This window comes from Manacus vitellinus, unplaced genomic scaffold (genome assembly GCF_001715985.3).
Source record: "Manacus vitellinus isolate BGI_N305 unplaced genomic scaffold, ASM171598v3 scaffold_63_pilon, whole genome shotgun sequence".
NCBI classification, from domain to species: Eukaryota; Metazoa; Chordata; class Aves; order Passeriformes; family Pipridae; genus Manacus; species Manacus vitellinus.
In genome coordinates, this window is record NW_021940711.1 from 699,212 (window position 1) to 714,498 (window position 15,287).

Consider the following 15,287-nt stretch of genomic DNA (forward strand, 5'->3'; position numbering starts at 1 on the left):
GACTGGATTAATCTAAATCAATATATAGCATTTATGTATTTTCCTTACAGTCTGTACACTTTAGAAGTAAGGAAGTTACACACACCACAGCTTTGTCTGCCTGTCCTCAAAAAGCCAGATACTGTGTTTTCTCCCTGTGTAGCTCTTGTTTAGAGATGCAACAAAAATTAAATGACTTGTAATTTCAAGAGCAGACCCAAGATCTCTCCCTCTCTTGTCTCTCAAATACACATGGACACGAATTTTGCTTTGCTGTTATTCACCAGGTTTGGAGGGAGGCTTTTTAAAGCAGATGGAGCCTGTGCCACATCTTTGCCAAGTACCTGAGCCTGGCAGTGATTAAGTGTCACTTCTTATCCACAAGAAGCCCCAGAGGTGATGACCAGCTTAGCTCTCCAGCTCTCCCTGGTCAGAGCTAAAAGACAAGCCTTGTAAAGATAACAGAGAAATTTGGTTTCAGGAGTAAAAATTAAAAAAGACAGAAGTCAAGGGGCTTAGTAGAATTTCAGAACCGACTCTTGGTTTTACTTCTTTCGCCCTTTAAAGACAGGATGAAGATGACGTAGCTGAAATTCACAGTAATTTACTCTCTGGATTTTCACTGTTCCTTCGCTGCTCCCGATTCCCTCCTGCTTCCAACAGTGCCTGAGTAGAGTAAAATACCTAAAAAACTTCAGGAGTGTGGCCCAGAACCACCAGACTGCAGACCCATTTCTTGCTGCCCAGAGAGGTTGTGCAGTAAGTCTGGCCTGCTGAGATTTATTACTTTCTCACTTGATGGTTAATTACTTGCAAGTACCTCCCTTCTTTACCTACAGATGTACTTTGAAGATTAATACCTTAAGAAGTGTGAGCTGCTCCTGTAATTACATGCTCCAGCCAGGACAGCTGGGAATTCCATGCTCATGAGCACCGGCAGAGCAGCCACTCACCTGCACGTCCCCTCTGGGGCTTGAGAACTTACCTGCTGCAGAGCCAAAGGGCTTGTACCCACCAGGACAGAACTTCACAAGTTCTGGAACCCGAGTGAGAGTTTATAGGTTGATCTGCTCAGTGTTCTGAGAGGAACTGCTTTGTTTTTGATTGCCAAGGATCGTGGTGTTATTCTCAATGCGGCGGAGAAGGCACAGTCACCACACTCTCACTGATCCTGGAGATATTGTCTCCTTCCTACTCTGTTTTCATCCCATTCCTTCCAAAGGACCAAAGCCTTCCAGCTTTCAACACAGGACCGACAGGGTTGCATGACTTGGCAGGATGAGATGGCACATTGCTGCAGGAACACTGGCAAAGGCTGCCTGATAACCCACCTACAAGATGTCCTTGCCTTAGGAAGCCAGTCTCTTTCCAGAAAAAACAACTTCCCTGGCTGATCTGTCAGCTAACTTGGGTGTGAGAGCATCAGCCAAAAGCCTTTCCTTCCTCTCTTCCCTATTTGCACCTTTTCCCCAACCTCCATCTCATATTCCTGCTAGAGAAGGTGGCCACTCTTTCCCTGTGGAAGTAAAAATAGGGAATAACCTTTTCTTTTGCACCAAGACAGGTTGCTTAACTACCTGCCTCTTGCCCTGAAAAATCAGCTTTATTATTTATTTATTATTTTTAAAGTTTGGTTAGCACAAACACTCTGCTCAATATCTTGTATTTTTTTTCTCCTGAGCATCCCAATTGATATCTTTCCCATTTTGGCCTGAATTTTCTCACAGAGGCAGAACCGAGCAAGGTGAAAGCTACGACCTCAAAATCTTTAAAACTTGATGTAACCAAGTTCACATGACTGGATTTTCCAAGCCCTTTACCTGGTGGGAACTAGGACAACGGTGCACCCAACTCTTTACTGCTCACACAAGGCATCTGCATCAACATATTTTGGCATTAGCTGACACTGTGGGTTATAAAAATAACCTGCAATAACTATCATGAGTTTTTATTCAAACTGGAACCAATCATTCAATAAGCAGTTCTTAGCCTCATGCAAATTATGCTGCAATCACGGGGAATCAATGGAATTACTTCCTTTGGCTTCAGGTGGCCTGGAATCAGGTGGCGTGCATGGCATTAAAAATGAAGGATGGAACTCAAAATTCAAAAGAACTCCCATTAATAGTCGGTTTCTTCTTCCAAAAGGCCTGTTGGGCTAAAAAAAGAAGGTTAAAAAAAGAACTTTGGTTTTTCTCCGCTGGACTAAAAATGGCATATTGTGTTTGGTCATGGAATAAACAGTGCTCAAATGTGCAAAAGAATTGAACCAGAGTTTGAATGGAATTCGTATAAATTTTAAGACAGGGTTTCTTCAGCGGCAAGAGGAAGAAAAGTTGTTTACTCTGAAAACTTCAGAGGTAAATATAAATGCACTCAAGTGACCCATGGAACTTCAGGAGAGGTCAGACTCCTTAGGTATCAGGATGAAAAGTAAATTATCATTGCTAATTGGAAATCACCACAGCCAAAAGGATCATTAACAGCTCAGGACCACAGAGCATGGAGGGTTTAAAAATAGAAATGTGTCCGTGCCTTGACGTGAGACTTATTCATCCTTAAGCTATTTGAGACTGCAAAATATTTGTAGGACAGTATCTTAGAAACACAATGACATAGAAATCCAGAAGATTTAGACTCCTGCTGGCCACACAATAGGGTGGGTATGATTTCCTCCCCGGATGCACCAACTGATATTGTCTCTTTGCTACAAACTTTGGATGGCAAAAAGCAAACTGTGATTTAGCAACGGCTCAAAAATGATCTGTAGATGGCTCTGTAGAGCCATTTCCAGCAGTAATCTTTCCTGTTGTCTGCATTTCCTCTCTTGGACCAAGCAAACTGGTATAATGACTTTCCTCTTTAATACATTAGGACTTTGGGTTTGGGATTTTTTCTTTCTCTCTTCGATCAAAGCAGGGCTGGGAAGTGGGGTTTTGTACTTACAGTTTTGGGGCAGAAGCAGGCCAAGAACGGGTTGAATGCTTGTTGTGGAGATACTGTCATATCAATACGGAATCCAGCTGTATTTTTACAAATAAAATATTTGTTTTGCTGTCTTTCATCCAAGCTGGCCCATACAGTCCCTGGGAGTCACATTGAGGAATGTTCGGGTATCCCTTGGTCACTTCCAGACCCCTGCTTCTCTGTTTTAAGTTTATTCCCCCCTCCCCACTTCCAGTGAATCTTTATTAGCATAATCCTGCCTCAAATTTGCTATTGCTAAAAACCAAACTTGTTTCTACTCACATCCCAGATATAAGAAAACTTTCAGGAGAAGCACCACAACCAACCACAGTGCAAGCCTGTTTTTGGAAGGCATTATCTTATAACTAACAAGGTCTTATTTACTGTTTTGTCTTTAAGAACTGACAAACCCAAACAGTTACCAACTGGGCTGTGATTTCCCTGCTTCTGGTGTTCATTTCCTCAGAACAAAATTCCCACCTTCCAACTAAATGCCACGGGTTAGAGTGTTTCATATTTTCTGGCTAGAAAAGGAGGATTGGCACGAAGCCTCATGCTTTGCCTTCTCACAGAACAGTTAAATGGGAGAAGGTGAAAAAATTTCAACCAGCAAATCAAGTTCTGAGCCCAGCTTTGCCTGTGAAGGTCCCTCAAGGCAGCGAAAAGTGTGACATCCACTCTGCTTCCCCTCAGAGTTGAGTCAAAGGAATCCCTGAGCTTCATTCCTTTGGTTTCACCATTCCACTCTTAGTAATTAATCCACTTTTCAAATTAAAAGAACGGAGCAATTAGCATTCTCCCTCGTTAGGAGCCCATTTCAAATGTCCTAGTGAAAGCTCCTACACGTTATGCTCTGCTGAATGCCAAAGATTAAATCAGAGGAAAATGAAAGCTCCCAGGCTAAGAGCCATCACTTAATATTTAGTGTCTACAGTGCAGCCAAAAACTCCCTCTGTGCTCCTGGAGACAGGAGGATTTCAAGGGGGGATTCACTTTATCTCCATGTGGGTCTTCCAAGCAGCTCAAAACCCCAGATGTACCTTTGGCTTTGTTGGGAAGATGTCTGTACACTCAGAGCACAAGGACAGCTGGGAACAGAACCTGTCCCACAGGAGAAACTCTTGCATATTTAAGTTTATTTCAAATAAGTGTTCAAAGGAAAAGAAAAAAACCCAATAAACCAAAAAACAAACCAAAACCAAAATAAAACAGATTTAGTATATATTTGCTTTTCTTAAAAAAAATGATTCCATGAAAGAATTTTATAGATATCTAAGTAGTAATACAGATTTTTATATACAAAATTCCATTTCAAACAATTTACTGTACAAAAGAAAGTATAAGCAACTTTTACTATTTCATGATTTCAGCAAATAATGAAAAACTCTGCTAAGTATGTGTTCAGGATATAGTTCTATCATTTACAGGAATGTCAGTATTAAGTTGGGAATACTTTCAGGTGAGTATTTACAGATTAAATCCCCCTTCAAGGACGTTCCCTAAGATTTCTCTTCAGAACAGGTAGTTCAGGTTTGTCTTTCTCCTGGATCTTTTGGGCTACCAAGGAATGAGAGGAAGAACATGTTTTCAACAAGATGTGTGGACAGAATTCTGCTTGAATTATTCCCACTCACAGTCCTTTTGCAGTCAGTGGGCCTGATCTGGTAAAACACTCACTACCAGGAATAACACTTAACGTGGGAATAAATCAGGCAGGATTTGGCCCTCCAGTAACACACTATCATAAGTTACAAATTTTAAAAATAGTGACATTCCTGCAAGTCAAAATACAACAGAAACAAGAGTTAACAAAATATAAGCCCTTTATTAATAAAAATCTTTGGTTGGATCAATATTTTAAATAAGCTTCAAGAATATTTGGTTAATACCGTTTTCTTTCTTCCACATAATTTCTCTTCTGGTACCTTCTTTGGACAGACTACAGAAAAATATCAAGTTTATCACATACTTTAAAACAAATAAATATATCAAAAGCTAAATATGGCAATTTTTTTTTAAAGTTCTAGCATTAATCTTTAAATTAGTTTGGCAAAAAAAAAAAGGAAAAGGAAAAAAGAAATAACCAACTTCTCTTGAAAACAGCCTTTTGACTTTTGGTTTTTTAACAAACCATACAGTAGTTAGACTCTAAAGAAATCTTTCCTTTTTATTTTCTTTTTTCAGTTTTATATTTGCAATGCAAGTGCCATGGACAAGACAAAGCAATAAAAGAAATTAGGTTAATTGCACCAGTATTATTTGGAAGTGCAGTTTTATCGGTAGACAAAGCAAAACTAAAATGTATTATGCTTAAAAAGAGTTGTACTGATGGGGTTTAACTAGGCATGGTAGGTAAGGATTTTACACTTATACTTTAGGGAAGCTCCTTGTACAAAAGATAAGAGTATTTTAAGACAAAAGAAGAGTCCTGTAACTAACTGAAGGACTGGTCCTGTAGCCCCAGTGCAGGCAAAACTTCCACTGAAGACAGTGAGTGGGACACGTTTTGGGTTTAACTCCTCTGGCACAGCCTCTGGGAAATGCCATTCAACAGCAGAAAAATCTGTGGGAGAAACTGGGCTGCAGAGCCTCCCTTCTCCTGCAGAGGACACAGGGCTACAGGGGAAAACCTGGCCGGGAAAGGGGATGTGCTAAAACAACAGGGAAAAGGGGATTTTCCTCAGCAACAACAGTGTCCGAGTACTGGGCAGGGCAGTGTGAGTCACTGGAGCTCCACGTGTGCTCGTTAGTTCAGGGCATTTCCCAAAATGCTCTGTGATCATCTCCCTGCCGGGAGGATCCCAAAATTGTGCTGCTGCTGCTGCCTGGCCACGAGGGGAGGGAGCTGTTGGGAACTGCAGCCTGGGGCACCGGGGTAGCTCCATCCGCATCAGTCGCTCAGTGGCAAAAAAAAAAAAATACTTTCCAGATTCCCTTTCCTGACGGTTCTGAAGGTCTTGGATGCACAGCAAGTTGCCACAAGTGCCCTAAACACCTGGTGTGACACTGAAGCTCTGCTTGTTTCAGGCACAGAGCTAAACCCAGTCTTGGAAAGCGAGTCAGTCTGGGAGGCTTTACGTGGGTTCTCTCCACTCTAGAGCTGATTTTGCATATAATTTGTCAAGTTACCCCATGGACCTTCAAACCTGGGTTTCCAAAAATATTTTGTTATTATTATTATTATTTAAAATTTACCTTTTACTTCATCCATTTATTAATAGGCTAAGGTCAAATTCTCAGAGAATATCTCTAGCAAGATGTACTAAGTACCTGCATTTATTAATGCACGCCAACGTCGAGAGTGTTATCTAATGATGAAATATAAAAATTCCCTGCATTTACTGCTTGTGCAAAAGAAAAAGAACGTTACCAGAAATAGAATGTGGTCCTCCATGTCTGCAAGAAGGGCATTTCTCACAAAGATGGGAGCGAAATGGCAGCACATCCTCCAACATGCACCAGGTTGTCCATTACTCGAGTCCTGCCCTCTGTGTCTTTGTGGAATGCCCCGACATACTCAGCTCCCTCCTCCTCTACACATCCAGAGGATAGGAATGGCAGGAGGACAAGCTCCCACTGTGGCTCCTGGAGAGTCTGGGGCTGTGATTGTTACAGTTTTCACCTTTTCTCTTGTCCTTGTCTTTCCAGGTTTCGAGCATGTGCAGCTTCCCTTGCTCCTCCCTCATGAAGACCTCCACCATGAGAACCTTCTCTTTGTGGATCTGCTGACTAATGTCCTTGGGAATGTCTGGGATAATCCAGTCCACAAAGTCACTCATAAACATGACCAAGTTCTGGAAATGAAGTTGTGAGAAAATGTCAGCAAGGTCAAGTGAAAAGGGTGGCTGTGGGGAAAGGGGCTGGTTTTGGTGTACTCAGGGAGGAAGGATGAAGAAAGGACAATATTTGAGTTGGGATCAGCTGCATGTCACAAGGCTGGTGCTGAACTGAATTCACCTCAACTGCTTGCTCATGCTAGAAGTGAAAAAAAAAAATACCTCAGGCTCAGATCTCTGTGATGTCTGTACAAATACTGCCACAGCCACTGAGAATTCCAAAGGAAATACTGGCAGTGATAAATGGCTCAGGAGTTTTGCAGCAAGGAAGGCAGGAGCAAATGCAAGAGGTAAAGTGGCGACAGCTCGTAAAATACATTCCAATTAAATGTTTCTGATTTAAAAGCCTTGATTCAAGGGGAGGGGGGTCTTTCACAAAAAGATACATATTTTATCCAAAAAAAAAAAACCCATAAATTTTTGAAACAAGTTTTTCAGGTAAGGCAAACTTAAAACACTTGTGTCACAATAACCAGCGTCACTGTTGTGATGGAATAATGTAATTTGAGGACAAATTACAATATTTTGCCTTCTTGTTCAGGTGCAACTTAAACTGTAACTGGGAAAATTTCAGAAATTTCATGTCTTGGCTAGCTCTAAAAATGATTTTGGATGAAATTTATGCTGCTTCATTGAAACTGTTGATGTCCCACGGGAGAAATTGGTGGGACTTAATTAGTATCAGCCTTGTGCTTTGCTGCTCTCTGAAGTCATTAAGTTCTTCTGCACCAAACCGGTTCAGGGAATCCCTGGGGATGGATTTTTCCGCTGAGGATATACCTGTACCTGGGTTGGTGGTACAAAGAGGGTGCTGAGGATGGGCAAATTTCTTTTGCTTTTCACAACTGTGAAAGAAGATATTTCTTTGGCCTAATAACTCATTCCCAAGGGCGGCCTGCAGTGTAACCTACCTGGAAAACTATCACAAAGGCTAATCTTGCTGCTAGGACAGCCCAGAAATCCTTTGAAATGTCATATTTGTTTTCAGACCAGGGGGGTTCTCGATAATCTTTGTATCTGCAAAACAAGACTCAGTAAATCAGTGATATCATTCAGAAATTTCAGCACTGGGATAAACAATTAATACCAAGGAGTCAAACAATAAGTGGAACTGTCTAAAAGAAAGTTCACTATTACAGCATGATGCTGTAATCAACCTTTCAGAAGCAAGGCACAGCTGAAAGTCTCCCATAACCTTCAAGCTTTACTCATATTTAAAGGTCTTCCATCTTAATACCCTCTGCTTAGTACAAATAATATCAATTTTTCATAAGATGGAGTAAAATACACAGCTCAGATGATTTATTTCGTTTCAAGATAGGTAAAAGGACAACATCTATTTTTCAAACTAATTTTAAAGGCAAAAATACTGATCTCAGTAAAAACCAGTTTAAAACCACAGCATCCTGTCAATATTTTGAAAGAATTAGGGCCCCATATTTTCAAGTGATTTAAAAGTCCTTGAACTATTAAAGAACTGATGGAATGGCAAGAAGAAAGTGCCTGGGATTAGAAAGCAAATAAACTTGGCATTTTGCTTTTAAACCATGACACTGACACTGCTGTTCAGTGAGTTCTGTGCTAAAACCTGTTTGCCAGCCTCATTCATCCTGTGCCCAGAGATCACCAGAAGGGAATCAGGAGAAAGTAAATGCAAGCAAAGGTAATACTTATATAATTTTGATTGTTTTTTTTTTTCCTTTCATCTTAGAGTGATTTTTCTGTTTAAAGGTCGTTGCAGCCAATTAACTTGCACTGTCAAATATATAAAGAATATAAATGTGATATGTATATTTATATAAATGTGATATGTATATTTATATAAAATACAAACATTATTTTATATAAATAAATATAAATATAATATTATAATAAACAATAATATAAAATATAAATACATATAAAAATAAATATATAAAAATATTAAAAAATATATAAAAATAATATTATTATAAAGGCAAGTTTTTTTTTCCCTGATAAATTTCTGTAAGTTTTCACTACATGTGAAAATCATCTTTTCTTTTTTTTTCTCCCCTGGAATGTCTCTTTCCTCCTTGTTCTCTTTGCACGGACAAACAGTGAATTTAACTAATGCTAATCTCCATTTCCCAAAAGAGAAGCAGCAATTCACATTCAGGCTTTGTGATTGCTTAATATGTAAGCCAGGGTGTTCAAGACAATGGATATAAAGGCTACCAAGGTGCTAAAAAGGAACTGAAAACACAAGGGATGTAAAAATTTGCCACGTCCTCAGCCGGCTGCGAAAACACTTCGTATCATTGAAGGGAGTACCTGCATATCTGGACCTCGTAGCCAAGATCCAGGGGGTCGTTGGGAGCTGTTCCTGCTTGGAAATCGCTGACATTAAAAGAGGATAGTGTATGGTTGACGAAGCCATGCATGGTGCCATTCTCACTGTACATGTACAGGTACACGAGGCGTGGAATGAAGTCGGATGTGAATGAGATCACAAATGCCTAAGCCACAAGAGTAAAGAGTGAGCGCAATATCCAGGCACTGCTTCGTTAATAACACCCTCATTAATTGCCCAAACAACTCGTGCAACGCTGCAGCCTTCAGGGCCCTAAAAATGGGGCGTTCACTGCTGCAACGAGGCCTTGTTTGCTGCCCTGCTCTTCTGAGTCGCAGCATATCAGACGGAGTAATTCCACGCCAACTGAGATATCCGCGGATGATCCGAGCCCCCCAGAGAACGGAGCAGCTGTGCCCCCAGCACCAGAGGAGAGCTAACCCAGCACTGCTTCCCCTTGCCCCAGTCACAGCTTGTCCCTGGTGCATTGCACAAGGTCCAAGTGATTGATTTCCGAGCGCTTTTCCTGTCCTGCAAACAACCGGCAGTGAATCGACTCTTCAGGTTCTCGTTGCGCTGCAAAAGGGCCATTAATTGTGTGTGGTTTTTTAACTCCATCAAGATAAAAGGATGAGCAGACGGAGCCCAGTTTTATTTTTGTGGTCACAGAAATTGCATTTCAGTCGGTTATTTAAAATGTTTTGTTTTTTTTTTTTTTTAAAAAAAGATTGTACAGAAAATGCACAACAGCCAATTTGGCTGAGTTCTCCATAACTTTAGCCTTCCTCATTTATCATTGTTATGAAACATTCTCAGTGGCATAAATCTCATGTACATGTGGAACAAACACAGTACAAAATGTTTTATTTATTTTATGGTAAAGAGGAATAGTACACTGACCAAAGAGGGAAAAATAACACTGACAAAGAGACTACACAGAAGAAAAGAGAAAAAACATAGAGAAATTATTTCCAAAGAAAAAGAGGAGAAATAGTAAAGACAAACTAAGGCAGAAGACCAAATAACCAAAAGAATGGTTTTGCCACAGCCCAACAGACCCCTGGGGACAAACTGAAGGGATTTTCAGTCTGGATAATGTAAAAAAAAAACCCCAAGTGAGTCTATGGACATGTGGCCATAAGCCCCACACAGTCCCTGGTTTGCTGCACTGTAAACAGCTTTTGTTTTCATCTTTCCCCAGCTGGGGTGCAAGAAGGATGATCATTGTGGATGTCTATTCCTATAGAGTACTACAGAAGCACATACATTAATATATCCAGGTGTGCTAAATTTTTCTAAGGGCTGGGATGTGGATTTTGGTGTTGAAATAAAAATATTTTCAGGGTTTTCAACACTCTCTGGGTGGGAGCATTGGGCAGACTTTCAACGGAGGGACACTGTGCTCTGAGGAGCTGAACTGATTCTCATCTCATACCAGACCCAAAATAGCACTGAAATTAAAAAATACATCATCCTAGTGAAAGTATTTCAAAAGGAGCAAAAGTAAGCAGCCGTGGTCATATTTGTTTGAAGGGCAAAGCTGTTTTATGAAAACATTCTGGAGAAAAAGCTGCAATGACTAGTTACTATTTCATATTATTGCTACTACTATCACAACTTTAAAATAAACACTGCAGCTAATTCTCTGATAGTCCCAAAAGTTTCTAAATCATATACTTTCACTTGATTTAAGGGATTTATGCTGAAATAAAACTAATGGAGCAGAATGGAAAAGCCGGCCTACTGAATTCAAGTTTTGTTCATGCTGATCTACTTACGTTTATGATGACAGCAAGCTTTCCAATCCCTCTGAGGATGTTATACCAGATTCCTAAGGAAAGAGACAGACATGTAAATTCTGTTCTAGTCCCTAAAATTACATAAATTACATTTTTAGTTAACAGTGTTAAGGGCACTCAAACTAGAGTTATATTTTAAATAAAAAAAGAACAAATTATAAGAAATGAATTTAATGACCCGTAAGCAAAGGGAGCCCAAATCTGTCTTCCAAAGCTATGTTTGAGCACCTGTTTTTTGGTTCTTTTTTTAGGTTTTCAGCTAAAAGCTTCTTTGAGGAAGAGGAAGGCAAGTGTGAGAGAGAGAGAGGAATGCTTGGCATAAAAGGGAGATGTAGGTGGCTTTACACAGGGTGACGTCCCTGGAAGACTCCTCCAGCCTGGCTTTCTGGCAGAGCACACACAAACCAGCCTGGGCAGAGCACAGAACTTCAGGAAAAGGTATGAGAGTGTCTGTGGAAGCAGGGATAGACCTCTGTTTGTGGTTACCCACTGCCTTAGGCAGGTGGGACCTTGTCCCTCTCCTGATCCTGGCAATCCCTGTGCTAAAAAACTTGTCTGCTTTGTCTGTGGCCCTCTCAGTGTGACTTCAGGATGTCTCTGAAAGAAGTGAGGTGCTTTCACCCACAAGACCGGGATCAAATTGCAGTGAATTGCAATTAACATCCTCTCAAAAACAAATTAAAAAAACCCAAACAAATCCAACCCCCACCACAACCAAAAAACCAACAACACTCTCCCCACCACCTCCACCAGCAACCCACAGCATCAAATCAGGCAGCCACAAAAAAACCACCCCCAAAGCAAAGTCATGGCAAAGCCCTTGACAAAACACGATGTGTTCTTCAAGTTTAGGGTGATCCCAGGGCACAGGGATGAGCCCAAGGAAAAACTCTGCCTGGACAACAGCAGAATGAACCCTGAGTTTAGTAACAGGTCACAAACTTCTCTGCTCTTGTTGGCCGGCTCTGTAATAAAGACAATTATTTTATTTCTATTTTTATTTTAACGACCTTTTTTAGTCACAAATAACCAACATTTGGGAGAAACAGCTTCCTTGTCACATACACCTAGAGCTGTTGGGCCCCCCCCAGTAAGGGGGCAACTGGTCTGTACAGCAGAGCCCAGTTCCAGCCACATTCACTGCAGCTTTCACCCTTCTGATGTTCTTGCTGAGTAGGGATACATTTACTCGCAGCCTTCTGAATCTCCTCTCACTCCCAAGGGTGTTTCTGAGGCCAGTCCAGAGTTATTAAACACAGAAAGTTTTGCTTCTGCAAGAAAACTGCATTGCCGGGAAGGGCCGTTGTTGTGCAGAAGCATGTGAGATATTTTGCCACTGCATTGATTGCTTTGATCTAAAAAGTGATAATGTTTGCTTAATAAAATATTAATCTGAATTTAAAGCTCTGGTCTTCCTATTTTAAAAGCAAAGCCTCGATGAGTTATGGCGGTTCACAGCTAAGCCACAGCCTAATGCTTTGAATTTTCCTATAAATATCTTCCTGTTATTGAAACTAACTCAGCACAACAGCATCCTGCCATCAATCCAGGAATAAGCAAACAGGGATACAGCAGCAATAAGCACTTACCTATATCCTTTGCTCTCACTGCTACCGGTCTCCTCAGCTCAGTAACAAACTTTTTGGCATCCAGACGGATTTCAATGATGTTGTTCAGTAAAGCAAACAAAGGTGCCAGAGGGAAGGACGCAACGAACAAAGTCACAAACCCAAACTGGATAACTGGAAAGGAAAAGAAACCCCTTCAGTGGCTGTGGGCAGTATTTACCAAATGCTTCCAGCACCACGCCAGAGCCATCCCCCAAAGTCTGACAAGATGACAAGTTCTGGGAGATTAAATCCCATTTTCTGTGTCAGGCACAGTTTGCATGATGGCTGCTCCACTCAGGCATGGAAAGGGCCCGTTGCCACCTCGCAAAACACGAGGAAAAGTAACCACAAGGATGGGGAAGCTCCTAAACCAATTTTTCCACGGGCAAGGCTGGCACAGGAATGACCTGAGGGAGCGGGGTTATGGCAGCAACAGTGTTAGCTCTGCCTAAACTTGCCATGTTCCACCTGGCAGGTTTTTAGCCTTCACCAATCCCACTGGAAGCTTTGGAAAGGACATGACTGATTCTCTGGGATCTGCTGGGAATAACTTGCTTCCTACAACCTGGGATGTATCTGCTTTTTGTTTGCTGAGGATGTTGCACTGATGTCATGCTCATCCTGGCACTGCCAGTGCCCCATCCTTTCTCTGCCTCTGTTACTTCCAAGTGCTGATCTCAGTAACTGCATCTTTTCTTATTTTTAGGAACTGACAGCATGACCTCTTAGCCTGTAGCATTAGATTTCCATCTGTTTCAAGTGCTCTGAACATCAAGGTCACCACATATTCTAATTTGTCTCATTCAATATAAGGCATTACTTGAAAAAAAAAATAATTAAGTGTGATCTGTTGAGTACAGCCTGGCCTAGAGACACATCTCTCTTTCAGAAGATTTAGACCAGATTTCAGAAAAAAACCCAAAGACTCTGGTGTGGAAATTACCAAATCTTAATTAAGTAATTTATTTCCTATGTAGGGTGGAGCTTGGTGATAAAATATGCCATTTAATCATTTGCATTTGAAACTTGGCAGTGACATGTCACATGGCTTGAAAGAAAATATCTACAATGTCGTGCTAAAGTAAGGGCTTGTGAACAGCAGGGAGCACAGTTCAGCCCTCAAGCAGCCAGGGCTGGCTGAAACGTGCTGCAATCCAAGACTGTACACGTCAATAATTAAGTTACCCTCATGTCCACTGAATCTGCAGTTCGAAAAGCTCTGCCCTCCATCCCAATTAGTCGGAATAATTACGGCTCAAAATGCCTTCTTTCCACCCCACTCACTCATTTCCATGTATTCAGGGGTGAGCCCAGCAAAAGGCTCCAGGTTATAGTCCACTTCATAACGCTGCTTTTTTTTCATGTGCTCTTCATGGTCCAGAGAGCGCCGACGCTTTAATTTCAAGTATCGGATAAATTTCTTCATTTTTCTGAGGGAAGTGGAAATAATTCAGTTACAATTCCATCCTCTGCTCATTTCTCAGTTATTTACATTAACAGGCACGACATTTTCATAATTCTTACATAATTTCATAACGCTTGCACTGCACTTATTTTCATAAGAACTGTGCAAGAGCCACAATATGCTAGAAGTATATTAGGTGTGTATTATAAAAGTATACATCAAAGGGGTCAGGCACTAAAATATGGTTGTAATTGAATCACTTGTTCACCATGACACCTCTTGCTAACCAGCAGGAAAGCAACAGATTGCCCAGCACTTTTCAAAGACACCTGCGTTGCTGGATGCATCGTAGCAAGGATGCAGCTACTCCCAGTCACAGAAGCATGGAATCCCAGAATGGTTTGGGTTGGAAGGGACCTTAAAGCTCATCTTGTTCCATGGGCAGGGACACCTTCCACTAGACCAGGTTTCTGGTCATTCCACTCTGCTTTGAAGCCCCCTCAGCTCCTGCTGCTCTACAAACACAGACTTACTGAAAAATCTTTCACGCGGCCTTGTGAGCCACGTTCACACCCAGGGGCAGTGGACACACACAGTGCATTGCAGGCACTGTAAAAAACACTTGTTAAAAAAAAACAAACCCAAAAAACAAAAGTCTCTACTTACGGGATGCCAATCTCAAACAAATTGTTCTGAATCAGCTGCTTGCCCAGCATGATAATACTGAGCTGGATGCACAACTCCATCAGGCAACCGCCCGGAGCACACTGGGGTGGGGAGAGGGGAAAGGACAGTCAGAACAACCTGCTGCATCCCTGGGGCGGGGGCAGAGGGTGCTCCCACCCAGCAGGATCACAGACGGGCTGGAAATGCAATTACCTCTTCCATCCGGAAAGAATGGAAAATGTAGACGTAGTCGCCTGGACGTCCGACAAATCTAGGGCACAATGGTCAGAGTTAATATATTTTATACTTCCCGATATTTTATTCTTAGAGCAATTTATGCCACAATCCACGCCTTTGAGTGTTTGGGGCTGAAAAGCTGAAACCCTGAGCAGCCCTTGGGCATCACTCACCGGCCTTTGAAGAAGGCGACGTAGAAAATCGGGGTGTAGGCGTTGACAAATTTCAGCAGGAAAGCCTTGAAAATCAGCCTCTCTTCGAAGTTCTTGTCGGTTTTTGGCACCTCTGGAACCAATGTGACATGGGATAAAAAAGCGTTAAGGAATTATCCTACCTCCAGTACTTCAAGATCTCATGAATAGATTTTGGGAAAACATCCTTTAAACAAAGGGGTTTTTATGTATAGCCTTATGTATATGTATGTATACACGTGTATCTGTACTTTTTATATACATATAAAATATAATAAATGTATTA

At 41.3% G+C, this 15,287-nt stretch overlaps 1 protein-coding gene across 1 annotated transcript in view; it reads right to left on the bottom strand.

Annotated features, from left to right (window-relative positions):
* Positions 1–4,366: 4,366 nt before the first annotated feature.
* Positions 4,367–15,287, bottom strand: part of ANO1 (anoctamin 1) — a 79,620-nt gene continuing 68,699 nt past the window's right edge. Inside the window, exons 17-25 of the mRNA XM_029963792.1 lie at positions 14,984–15,114; positions 14,787–14,844; positions 14,574–14,674; positions 13,787–13,932; positions 12,482–12,634; positions 10,872–10,924; positions 9,075–9,259; positions 7,694–7,799; positions 4,367–6,740 (exon numbers count right to left, since the gene is read on the bottom strand). Coding sequence (XP_029819652.1) covers positions 6,480–6,740; positions 7,694–7,799; positions 9,075–9,259; positions 10,872–10,924; positions 12,482–12,634; positions 13,787–13,932; positions 14,574–14,674; positions 14,787–14,844; positions 14,984–15,114 — 1,194 coding nt within the window. The 3' untranslated portion in view covers positions 4,367–6,479. The remainder of the gene's footprint in view (positions 6,741–7,693; positions 7,800–9,074; positions 9,260–10,871; positions 10,925–12,481; positions 12,635–13,786; positions 13,933–14,573; positions 14,675–14,786; positions 14,845–14,983; positions 15,115–15,287) is intronic.